The 13,095-nt window shown below is 38.7% G+C and overlaps 1 protein-coding gene across 6 annotated transcripts in view; it reads right to left on the reverse strand.

The window, feature by feature from the left end:
* Positions 1 to 13,095, reverse strand: part of KMT5B (lysine methyltransferase 5B) — a 57,374-nt gene that overhangs the window by 18,057 nt on the left and 26,222 nt on the right. For 5 of the 6 annotated variants that reach the window (XM_039537957.1, XM_039537954.1, XM_039537953.1 and 2 more), the window contains 2 exons: positions 3,286 to 3,451; positions 2,271 to 2,380 (listed from right to left, as the gene is read on the reverse strand). In XM_039537957.1, coding sequence (XP_039393891.1) covers positions 2,271 to 2,380; positions 3,286 to 3,451 — 276 coding nt within the window. Of the gene's footprint in view, positions 1 to 2,270; positions 2,381 to 3,285; positions 3,452 to 10,054; positions 10,122 to 13,095 lie in introns of those variants that run through there. The other variant, XM_039537958.1, reaches the window with a different exon arrangement.

A 13,095-nucleotide genomic window follows, 5' to 3' on the forward strand; every position in this document is an offset into this window, starting at 1 on the left:
AAGAGAAAAGTTCCAACAATTACAAAACAAGTAACAAAAACATTCCAAAAATCTTTCTTCACCAAAAAATAGTTTTAAAAAGATAGAAAGTGTTTTTTAAACTGTTTAAGATCTTAAAACAACTAACAGAATACACAGATAACACTAAAAATAACTTTTTTTTTTCTGTGAAGATCTTAGTTCAGGGATCTGTCTCTCCCCTGCAAGAGTTAATTCTTTACACTGCTTTACACATTAGTAATATCAATTAACACAAGAAAATCTGAGACTTGAACTCAAGTCCTAGCAGTTAAATCAGAAAAAAAAAATTAAATCTTAATATATTTGTAATTTTAAAATTTATTCACGCAATCTGTCAGCAAATGTGGATCTTAAACTATTGTCTGTATTTAATTTAAAAGCATTTCTGTTCACATCTAAAAGGTTACATTCCTAAACATTTTTAAGGGGGCGTTTATCTTTGTTGAATAAGGATGGATTACTCAGATGCTTAAAACAAATGCTGAGTGTAAGTGCTTTGCTGAATAATGGCACTCAAAATGCATAAGTTATGTAGATATAAAATATTATACATTCATTTTAGACATATAAAATGTTGTATGTGCTTATGATTTACAAACAAAAAACTGGAAGTGACAGAAGTGGGGACAGCATCAGGGTACCGTAGAAAAGGTTCTGGGGCCAAAGCCTGGAGCAGAGTTACAGGGGAGGGATCCTTGCGCAGGTCAATGGATTTTGACATAAGCACAACTGGCACTGTTTCTGCACTCTTCCCAATGTTAGAGAAGGCAACAGCAAAAGGTTGATGCTGAAGCATACACAGGCCTCAAGCATGGAGGAGAGCAATACTAAGGCTTCATCTATGCCCGTCTGCCTATTCTGCACTGAAAAGTTAATGGGAGATCGACTGAAAGTTGGTGACCTGTTATCCCCAACTTTGTAGATATTAAGTGGGAGTGAGGAACCTTACTGGTACTCTGTCTCTCTTGATTCTTCCACTTTTCCCTCTGGAGAGGGAATGTAGCTTGCTTGATAGTGAACTGGAGTCTCATGCCTGCTTAACAGGACTTAGTAGAGAGAAGCTCTCCACCAACTCATGTGAGACAGGGATTCAGATGCTACCTATGCCCTTTATGGTGAGAGGGTCTTTAGAGTCAAGATGCTCCTTGAAATTGCGAGTGCTAGAGCTCTGGAAAAAGACTCAGTTGACCAGGACCTTGAAGATGATGGTGTCATTTAGCACTCATCTATAAAAACAGTAGATACATAAAATCCTGATACCCTTATGCCTGATATACAGCCATTCTGCCAACCAGTCTTCAGTTATTAGAGGCTTCTCAAATGTAGACATACTGGACATACTCCATGGCAATGAACTCTACCAACCTAGACAGAAATCAGGGACTTTGATACCCCACTGTTGGGCACAGAGTCTCTACTAGCAAGCTGTTCTTTGGAGTGGACAGTTCCAGATGCTCTTCAACCAGATTCTGTTGACCCAAATGAATCTGGGAAATTTAAATCCACTTATGCCAGGCACAGAGCCACTCTGGAAACAAGATCTCTGAATCTGAGTAGCCACTCAACGTAGACAGTGCTGAATACCCTGTACCAGTGTTGGGTCCGAAGAGCTTCTCCCACCGTAACAGGGGTTTGAGGTAGTCCTCCTGCTTTTGCAGGTCTGGACGATACCTGCAATGGCAGAGGTGCTAAAACAACTTTTAATTTAAAAAACAACAACAAAAAACTTGACTACCCAACTAAATAATCAAAAATATCTCCCAAAAGGAGAGTCTGAATATATAAGGCATGCTTGTCTAACAAACTGGAATATGCAGAAGGCATCCCTCAAAGGAGAGACTCATGTTTCCAATTGTAAAAAATGTTACCTCATTTTTTTCTGACACAGCTACAGCAAATCTGGCTATGTCTGAATCTTGACATGGGCATGTTCCTCACCGAGGACTAATTTTTTTTTAATTAATTAATTTTGACAGGATAGGATTATTCCAAAATTGTGTATAGAACATGTGGCAACACAAAACATTAAATCTACAGAATTTACACTTTGATGCATGACAAGTACGTGTGATTAATTTCTTGTGTGGTGATTGGTTTAAAGAACTTGCAAGCTCTGAAAAACTGAATTTCCACATTTACTGGCTGTAGTTTTAACTCCAACTCTTTTATTGCATTTACACAGGTTTTACATTTATTTTTTTTAAAATGTGGATATAAACAATGACTTAATTTACAGTTACAATGCTTACCACTCTTTTGTTGCAACAATTTTGGCTCCATTCTGCTCTGAAGAATATCGATTGCAAGGCAATATCTCAAATCCGCTGTCAGTTGCAAACATTCGTAAATAAATAAATACCTGAATGGGAATGACAAAGAAGATAGAGTACTGCTGTATTAAGTGTCTGCAAAAAAAAGTAATGAAAACTTCTGTATCTTATGAGTCAAAAATGTCACTTTACAGTATTTGTTGCCTTTAGTTTGTGGACATTCTGGATTACGGATTTTAATTGCACATATTACCACAGAGAGGTTTATTTATTTATGTAATCCACCCGAGTTTGAAAGATTTGTAGATACACATAAATACCCTCCACACAGTGTCTTAATTAAATATATAGGAGTACCTCAGGCTGCAACAAAGACAAATTGGAAGGATAAAGTTCAATTTTTTATTAGGAACTTCTTATGGGAGTCAAATCTCCTTAGTTCTTAAGGGGAAACAGACAGCTTTGTTTAGCCTTTGAGAATAGCCTCATTGTTTCTTTAAGGTAGAGTCCAGCTTTTTGGTCAACAGGCCAGATAGAGATACTACCCACAAGAGGACGAGAAGACTAGCTAATGGATTTTTTTGATTGCTGGGTCAGTTCTATGGGAGATGTTCTATATGTCAGTTTTATCCAAAGGAAGCTTGTATAGTTTGTCAGACCCTCTGGGAAAGGAGAATTTGTAATATGGCTTTACTATTTTTGCCAGATTTTGAGGACAGGAAACAATTCCATCTTTTTGATTTTAACTAAAAAAATATTTCCCTCCCTCTGGTCAGAGCTTTCTCCTCCTTGGGTTCCTTAGTCTGCCTTTTTTGAAGTTTGGGTTTTAAAATCTAAAGATGAAAATGGGTAGAAAGGCAAGGCTACACAGTGGCTTTATTTTCTTTACTTCTCCTGTTCTCTCACTTATGTAATATTCAAAATACTCCTTAAAAGGCTACGAAAGCATTGAAATACATATGAGCAATCTGAAAACAATTATAAAGAAACCTACATGTTCCTTGAACAACCTTTCCTGCATTTTGTTCTTGTTAAGAAAATAGTGCCGGGCCCAGTCACCTGACGTCAAGGACTTGAAGGCTTTTTCTAAGTGCTCATCTTTCTTAAAACGTTCAATCACCTCTTTCAACTCCTCCTGCCTTCCTTTTATAGGTCGAAATCTGAAATAAAAATAAAAACACTCTAAATCAACTGTTATTCATCCTTATTTAATCCTTTCACATATCTCATTCCATTGCTGACAAGAAATTTTGCACTAGGATTATTCAACTCTTAGCATCAAGGGGGCTACATATCATGTAGTCATGGTTAGGTCCCTCATTCTCAGAGCTCTGAAGCAACATAATGGAAACGTTAACGAATGTTTAATCTGGAGAAAATTATAGTTTCTTAACTATACAGTAGATCTGGCTGAGGAAATTTAGATCCTGTAACGAAAAAAGATAGGTTATCATCGGTCATTCAGGGAGCAATGACCAAACAAGAAATATGATTTTAATGCTTTCATATCCCTTCCCTTGCTACCAAACAATACAAATGCAAAAAAATCCAACAAAACCAACCAACCACCATAACCCTTTCCCCCTGTAATATTATCATGAGAACTACCTAGGATTTTGGTTTGTTATTGTATAATTTCATCCCTCTTTCTCCATCTTCAGATCTACCACTAAGAGTAATGGGATGTTAACTGAAGTTAACACAAGAAATACAATCAGTTATTCTAAAGGCACAAATGGAAGAACACAATTACTTCAATACTTGGCTTGAGGATGGAGACTGCCTTAACCCAAACTTAGTGTTAACTGTTGCCTAAAGAAAATATGTAGTATATTGACTCTATAAAGCCCACTATAAACCCTACACCTTACTTTGCTACTAAGTAGTGAATTCGGTACCTAATGGTATCCAGCCCTTTATCCATCCCTTTTTTTAGGGAGCAATAATGCACATTTCTATAGCTTTATGACTACACTTGCACCCATATGAAGAATAAATCTCAGTGTATATATTATATATATATATAAAATACCTATTAAAAAAAGTATCCCACTCCAATGATTTTACTTTGACCTAAACTATGGCGTATCCACCCTGAGAGAAAAAGTCTTTCCAAAGAAAGGGAATAAAGGAAACTGATTAGCCAAATCGCTAAAACACTGCATCTGAAAACCAATGTTAAACAAGAAACGAGGATAGCTTTCCCCCTAAATATTGAGGATTATAAGAAAGAGAAAGGCATACACCAAAGAGAAATTCCTGGTGATAGAAAAGGCATTTCCCTCTGTATTGGCTACAGGAGGCTGGGATTGTAAATGTCCAAGCAATGCAAACACTATCCTTAGTAGCAAGTAGAAAACATCAAAGTTCATGCAGTCTCTGCAAGTGATTTCTGACAACCAATATGCCATGCAGCCCAAATTTTTGAGTACCTGGCATATGTCAGGGGACTGTTCCCACACAGGCCAAAAGAAAAAAATTCTTTTGCACGTGTTTTTGCCTCTAAATACCCATTTGTTTATATAAGACATCTCTGTTGCATAAGTGACCTATTAACAATTGTTGACTGAACCATACCCCTTGGGGCAGAGGACTTTTCCTATAGGCCAACTAGAGGACATAGTCATCTTATTTGAGGCTCACGGTTGTTTCAGAGTCTTCAATGGGGACCTACTGTAATTATTTTTGGTTTAGTTACCACTCAAACGGCATATTTCATGTCAAAACAAGAAAAAATGTACTCTGAGAAAACTCTTGGAGCTAATTTGGGTTAAAACATCAACAAGGCTAGGTGAGACCATCACATCCCATTAATTCTTTGAGGTGGGTCACTGAATTACTTGCACATCTTCATTTGTGTAAAAAAAAAAAATCTGCCAATCATGTATTCTCCAAGTATGCTTTACTTCCCATTTGTTACTTGCCACAGAACAGAAGACATTAAGATGCTATGCTCTACGGTACAATTAATGAAATAAGTTAAATACAAATCAAACAAATGATAGCTTGAATCACTTTCTGCCTCAGGGGAAAAAAAACAACCCACCATTCTTGTGTCCTTGATACAAGTGTGAGGCAGAAGAGGAAGACTTCATGTTAGTAATGGCACTTCTACTGGCACTGGAAACAACCAAACCCTCGTGGCTCTTTTATACTAGTGTGCTTTTTCACTGGGTCTCCATTTTGTGCTCTCTTGAAACATACTGATCTTTTTGTAGTATCCAAAGGATCTAAAGCCCCAGGGAATCTCACTGAGCAGAGAACTTGGCAAATGACCTTTTGTAAGAGGAGACAGATCAGACAGACTAGACAGACTAGCTTTGTAATGGTTGGGATGAAGTCTGATAAGGTGGCAAGATTTAGGTAAATACAGATGCTCTCCTACAAAAAAAAAAAATCTAATTATTCCATTTTTGGTTTATTGTGCCAAAAATCTGGAAATGGCCCTCTCATACAAGGGGGTGGGGGGGAGCTGTCTCTTGAACAAGCTCTGAAGAGAGACCTCAACTTGGAGGAACGATGTAATCAGACTACTGAGGATATGCTTTTGCTCATTTTGTACACCAGAGAATTCTCCCTCAATACACATCTCACATAGATGTTAAAAGGATAATTCTTTCCAGCATTCCCAAGATGCAAAAAAAGAGACTATACCTGGATTTAATAACCATACTTAACTGAGCCTTCTCGGATACAAGCATCAAACCATTCCAAATGGAGGATCTTAAATTGAAACAGCCTCTAATGTTAGAGTAGGACTTCTTGCTTATTTTCTGCTTCATCTTTCCATTGTCTGATCAATTTCCTCAGTAAGCAGTGAGCTATGATTACTTGGCCAAAACTGTGAAGCACACCTAGCAACCACATTACATGAAACACTGTACACAAACAGTTTGCGTACACCTTTAGTCGCAATGGATATGGCAGTATCTTATCTGGTTTTCCCCGCCAATTAGTCCTCAACTTTTATTGGTGAGCTGACTAAATGGCTTCAGCAGCACTTTTATGGTTATTTAAACCAAAAACATAGTTCCCCTCACAAGAGGCATCTGTAGAATTGAGGACTACAGACAGAAGGGAAAATCATGAGTACTTACCGTAAAATTCTGTTTCTATGAAGATGATATCATGCAGGAGTCTCAGTCTTGGGTCTCTAGCATGAGTTATGAGGGAAAATTCCCCAGTTCTAAGATTTTTGGTCCTCTGAAGCACTTATAGACTAGTTCAAGGACACTGCCCTACTAATTATTCTTCGATGCCCTGAAGGCTCCAGAACATTCGAGCCAGTTCCTTTTAAGAGAAGGAAGCAAGTAGTCCCCTAAACTCTAAATTGATAAAGGCAAAACAATTAATTTACTCATATACTTTTAAAAAAGTAAATATATATCAAATACCACCAAAGAAGTCAACCAGATAGAAAATGGAGGAAAGAGTGCCCACAGGGCAAATGCACAAGACATCCTCTCAATATTTAAAAACTCAAATTCAGAGGGGAAGCAGGTGGCTAGGTGAATGAGACGCTTACATAATATCTTTAGAGAAGCAGCATAATTCTCCCTTCTCTGAAGATACTATCAATGTAAGATTTTCACTTTTGGGGAGTAAGTAGTTTGAGGGAAGTCCCAATACTCATGAAATAATTAAATACTATAATAGGCAAAGCAAACAAGGAAAAATCCAGTAAGTAAGTGAGAATGTGACTATAAAAAAGCCACAATGAAGTCTTATTTGCTGTAACTGGGGACATATTAAAAAAAAAGGCAAGCCGTATAAGCAAAGAGTTTGGGCTCTTCATACTATAAAAAACAGAGATTGAAGTTGTAGCTCCATCCTCAAGATCAAATCCAACCAAAAATACTTGAAAATATATGGATATATGTAAAGCAACCACATGATCCTATGCCCATGACTGGAAATCTTCCTATAGTAGGCAATGGGAAGTATTCTGTTTAGGACTGAAATCAACTGAAATACTGTCTTCAAGACACAAGACAGCTTCCCAGGCAATCAGTCTTTTAACATGTTGCTCCAGTGACAGCATTACAAAGGAAATAAGAGGTGAAAACTGATTGCATTTCCAAGGCTTTTCATCTGTTCCAAGAACCCCCCCAGAGTCTTAAGTTAAGGGCTTGAAGAAGGGCCACTTTTCTGGGATGGACATGCAGGTGTTGGGGAAAAGTTAAACAAAACAAACACACACCACACGGGAAGTCTCACAAAAATAAAAACTCATCTGGGCTAGGAAATGTTGTGTGAGTCCATAGCAGCACCCTTTACTGTAAAATCTGCTATAAGGTAAGTCAGTCCCTAGTGTATGAAGCATACTAACTCTAGGAGCTGAAGTAACTCCCATGTGGAAAGTGATCTTGTACACAAAGCACCTTAGCTCACAGAGTTAATCAAAGAAGCCTTCAACAGTTCTGTCTGAAACATAAAAGGTACCCTTTTAACACTGAATTTGAAGCATTGAGATCAGATAGTTGTCTCATGATAGGCTGAAAAACATACATTGCCAAATTAAACTAGGATAAGTATAGGAAATTATATTCCAACAAGTGAAGCTATTTAAAAAGGAGTCTATGTGCAATTAAAAAGTCACCACAGATGGCTGAAATCTTTGTAGCCTCCTTCTGAGATGTTGGGAATAGGGAGACCTGCTTGAGGACATCACACATACTTAAAACTGTATCTTGAATGTAATTAACTGTCAGTGAGTGTGCATATCACTTGGCTTTGATTCATCTGTTTCCTCTTGGGATGGGTTTGGATTTTGAATATTATATGGTCACCCAATGAGACCAGCACTGTATGTGCTGAGAGTCTTATAAGAGACTCCATCTTGGTAGTGCACGGAGAGAACTCTGGCACTTGCTAACCAAAGCAAGAAAACTTATTCTAACCTGATCTCAAGGAAAGGAAGGATAGCAGACAGAGACACCAAATATTGGGTCCAGATGCAAAAAAGCGAAACAAAAACTTCAAGCTTCCAGGAACCATGGGAACAAAAGGGAGAACAAGTATGTTTTATAGTCCAAGAGGTCCCCACAGATCTGAAATTGCCCATGACATCCTGACTCCACAGGCAAACTAGGAGCCTCATCTAGGGTGCTAACAAGTATTCATATTTTAGTGAAATGCCCATACCGCATCTGATCATAAGCAGCAGAGAGAGACAGTGTTCTACGGAAGAAAATCTGGGATTTTAATTTGCCAAGGAAATTTCTCCAAGGGGCTAGTAGCAGTAGGTCTGTAAAAAGCATTCTTCAATTAAATAGGGATGCACTAGGGAATACAAAGGTCTTGAAACTCAGAGCCTCCCAAAAGGATAAGTGCAAAAAAACAAAACAAAAAACCCACCACAAACAAAACAAACAGAAATCCTGAAACATGGAAAGAGATCAGAGAAATGTCATGCTGTGCACACAGTCTCCAAAATCTGAAAATGGAAGTAGGGCTTTTGAGGTGCTGCACGCCTGTAAAACCATAATGCACAGAACCGGTACATTTGGGTAAACTCCAAAAGATTTGCTGGTTCAAAAGCTGTATCCAGGGACTCCCAAAACACATGGAGACTCAAGGAGGCTTCTTTTCAGGATGGTGAAAAGACTCAGATGATAGTAAATAGTGCACAGTCATGATCCCCACGAATACACTCAGGGATTCTGGTTCCGGCAATATGAATCCATGATATTATAGAGATGAACTGGGTGAGAGAATCTCTTTTATTGGACCAACTTCTGTAGGTGAGAGAGACAAGCTTTTGAGCTTACACAGAGCTCTTCTTCAGGTCTGGGAAATATACTCAAAGTGTCACAGCTAAACAGAAGGTGAAACAGATTGTTTAGCAGAGTTAACATATATTCAAGGGACCATTCAAGGTGAAGTGATCTGTTAACACCACTCCAGTAAGAGGGAAAAAACCAACACGGCTATAATAGCACTGCATGCAATGCATGACATTATGGCATGCGGCACTGACTTCAATGGTGCCAACATGACGGAATTTCTAAACACATTCTGTAAAAGCCTGTGGCCCAAGAATGTTCACAGACCAACTGCATAGGTACTGTTGGAACCTGGTGATGTAAAAGAACCTAAAAAGAAAATCTTAAGTGAACATAAAAACATGAGCTAAAGGAGAAAACTTTACTGATCCAAAAAGTAAGTGACTAGCTCAAAGCTAGAAAACAGAAAAAGATACCCAGCTTCTAAATAGAGGCTGCATGGCGAACCAGAGCTGTTGTGGTTAGAACTTTAGGGCAGCTCCTGCAATAAGCTCCTTTGCCAGCTTTAGTCAGGGGAGAGGGGAAAAAAACAAAAATAGAATGTTCTGGGTCCTCTGAGGCACATGATGTTGAAGCCTGCTGATTAAGACAGTCCCCTTGAGACAATCTACAACTGCCTCAAAGGGCCAAAAATCTCATGAGCTAAGGAGATTCCTGCATGACTCATGCTGGAGCCAAGAGAGCTAAGAATGAAAATTCTGCGTTGCTAGCATCTTTAAAGAAAGTCATTTCCCTTCTTCTGATGAGCTACAGAATAGTAATATTTCAAATTACCCTGTATAGTAAGTAGTTTTTTTCTCATCAATGAGATCCCATAATAGCTGAGGCTGTCATCATATGAGATCTGGCTAGATGATTGTCTTGTCCCAGTTTGGCCCTTATAACTGAGAAGGCCTTATTAAGCAAAGCTGTCAAGAGAACAGATACAGAGAACCCAAAGCGCTCTCTCTCTCTCTCTCTCTCTGAAGTTTCTCTTACCTCAGGGTTACTTAAAGAATCTTGAAAGTCCAAGGTATAAAGCCAAGGGTCAGTGAGATGCTTGCCTATAAAGGAAGTTAAAGGAGAGGTTCTGGTAAGTTCAGGAGTATAGTACCTTGATTAATTCAGTCACTGAGAGCAGTGAGTTTGAACAAAAAGGGTAAAATGATCCTGCAAGAGATACAGAATGGTGCTCCATATAGTGCACATATCTGACATGCTGCACTGGTGAATGAGGAAGTTATAAAATGCTACAGCTGCTTCTTAAAAACTTAGACTACGGAAAATGAAGAGAAAGACATGTTGGAGGTTACCAAAAATTGCATCCCAAAGGTCTTTGCTTGAATGACAGGCACTTTATTCAGAAGACAGTTTGCTTTGGGGACGTGAAAACAGAATCTTATATTACATCAGTAGCACTATAGCATGACTATAAGGACAAACAGTGTAAGGCTCTGGAGCACTGAAGACAATGCCACACAATGAATACAAAAATTCAGTTCCAAACAGGAAATGTTTTTTAATTTACTTTTAAAATACATATGAAATAAAGAAGTAATATAATGCATGGTCTTCACACAGACAATATTTGTAAACTTTATAGTTTACAAAAGCTAGTGGTACTACTTTGGGGTTTTTTTTAAATCAAGTCTATTTCTGCACTTAATCTTCAATGCTGTCATTAAAAAAAGCCAGCTTCTTAACCTGTATGCCAAAATAAAAACTGTATCTTCAATGGATAACAAGGGGGAAACACCCTAATAATTTAGTCAGTTTCAGTTCAAGAAACCTATTGCAAAATTAAAACTCAGACTGATATGTTCAATCTTTAAATGTGTCTAAAATTTAAGCAGAAAAAGACCCTCAACCACATCATTTCATTGATCAGGGCAGCAAGTAAATGTTTTTCTGTTTTGGCTAAGATATTCAGAGGTTATTTCGCTTTTCCTCCTAACCTCCATCTCCACTTCATAAATACAGTTTATCATTTCATTCTACTGTTAGCACTCCAGTCCGACTACTGTGTGGAGATTCTTCTGAAGTTGCTATACTCCACTGAAATTCAACTGAATGTTGTGATGTACCACTTATACAGGACTTCTGGAGAAACACGTTACCCAACACACCTGATACCTTAGACAGCAGCAAATTAGTTAAATCCGAAACAGCCATGTCGTCTTGCAGAAGAAAAAAACCCCAATAATAGAGTAATGGAATTTATTGTTAGCAAGATAAAACCAAAGAATCAAAAAATTGGACAATGCACAGATTTTAGACCACAGTGGTTTTTCAAAATGAAACAAAGTTAACTTTCAGTATCTAGATATTTCTAGGAATCTGGGTCTCAAGAATGCAGATAAACTTTGACATGAAACAGTAAATTGCTCTATAAAGGGGCTACTTACCAATTGTAAATACATGTTCTCCAATGCATTACCGACACAGAGCCACAACGTAGGAAATGCGTGCTTAATTACATGACCATAGAATCATATTTAGCAAGACTTCACAGTTTGAGCACGTGCGCAAATTCCATCACATTCTAGGATTCACTAGTCAAGGGTATAAATATGCCAGTCCTCTAATGGTTCCTGGAATTCCTCTACTTATAGAAGCCTTATTTAGAGTTGGGCTTTGAAGTAGAGGGGAGATTCAGTGTGGCTCTGTGGAAGCAATGAATTTATAGAACAAGATTTACCTGTTGGTAGCCCATCCACTTTGCTTCTCCATGTTGCTATCTCCGTAGAACCCTACTGTATGAAACGTTAACAAGCAGTGAATTCCTTGAGGTGGGGGCTGAGGTGCTCTGCAAAGTTAAACAACAACTGAAGCACTGCTCTCCTGAAATCAGGATGTGTTCTTTATGCAATGATGAGAGAATGTGTGGGTGTGAGGTGAAGTCCACACAACAGCCCTAAAGATTTCAGATAAGGCCTAAAAAGAGCTTGGGTTTTGGCATGATTTCAAACTAAAGGTGCATCCCTGTTTGACTGTGTGTAAGATTCAGTCTGAAAAAATGGCTTCCCCCCCCCCCCCCACAAAAAAGGGACAGTTACCAAACAAGAATAAAACAGGGAAAAGGGTGAAAAATCTAAGTCTTACAACTGGTTATGAGTCGCATCCTCAGAGACAGCCTAGATGCATTACATACTGCTGCAGCGGTAGAGGAGGAAGCTTTTCCTCCTCCAATGGGGGTGGAAAGACTTCCAATACTGTCTGGGCCCTGGGCCAGGCAGCTCCAGAAGAGTACTCTTGAAACTGCAACATTTGGAACCAGAAGACACCTTTTAGGAGCCAAGTGATCCAAATTTAGAAACCTGGCTGTGGGTCTGGTGGTCTTCAGTTTCTTTAAGGCCTCGTCAGTCCCTTAGAAGAGTGAATCCATTATTTTGCCTTCGGCCTGTGCCAAAAGTTCAAAATTCCAGAGTCAAAAAGATCTCCCGCAAGACAGACTGGCATGGTCAAAACCAAACAGCTTCACTGGATATGTCAAAAGAGACCCTCAGCAAATGCCTACATAGACTTATTGGTCCTCAAAGATGTTGAGGAACTCCTTTTTTTGTCCATTAGAATAAATTGGGCCTAAAAGGCCATCCTAAACTATAATGAAGACTAACATAGGGGCATGACAGCCTGGCAGCGAGAGGCCTTGAGCATCAGGACTGCAGAAAAATAACCTATTAGGCATACCTAACTTATGGATGTTTTGTTTCCCGGGGTAGATGCCATTTTCCCAGCTTCCGATTTATCATTTGCAGCCAAAACCACAAGTGAGCATGTGGAAGAATATTGAGAGATTAGTTCAAATTCCTCCCTAGCTCTTGGTCCAAAGCACATGATTTCCTAGAAACCAAGGCAGCCAAGACTGACTGGTTGCAGACCTCTTCAGCCAGTTCCAGCAGACTTTAACTGATAGACAAGACTACTTTCTTTTGGAGATTCAAGATGTTAAAATAATGTGTTATTTCTGGACAAAGTCACTAAATGGATCTCCAGAGCTATCAGTCCACCAAGTCCTCTGTAACACCAGGCCCTTCAGA

The sequence above is a fragment of the Mauremys reevesii genome, linkage group 4 (assembly GCF_016161935.1).
Source record: "Mauremys reevesii isolate NIE-2019 linkage group 4, ASM1616193v1, whole genome shotgun sequence".
NCBI classification, from domain to species: domain Eukaryota; kingdom Metazoa; phylum Chordata; order Testudines; family Geoemydidae; genus Mauremys; species Mauremys reevesii.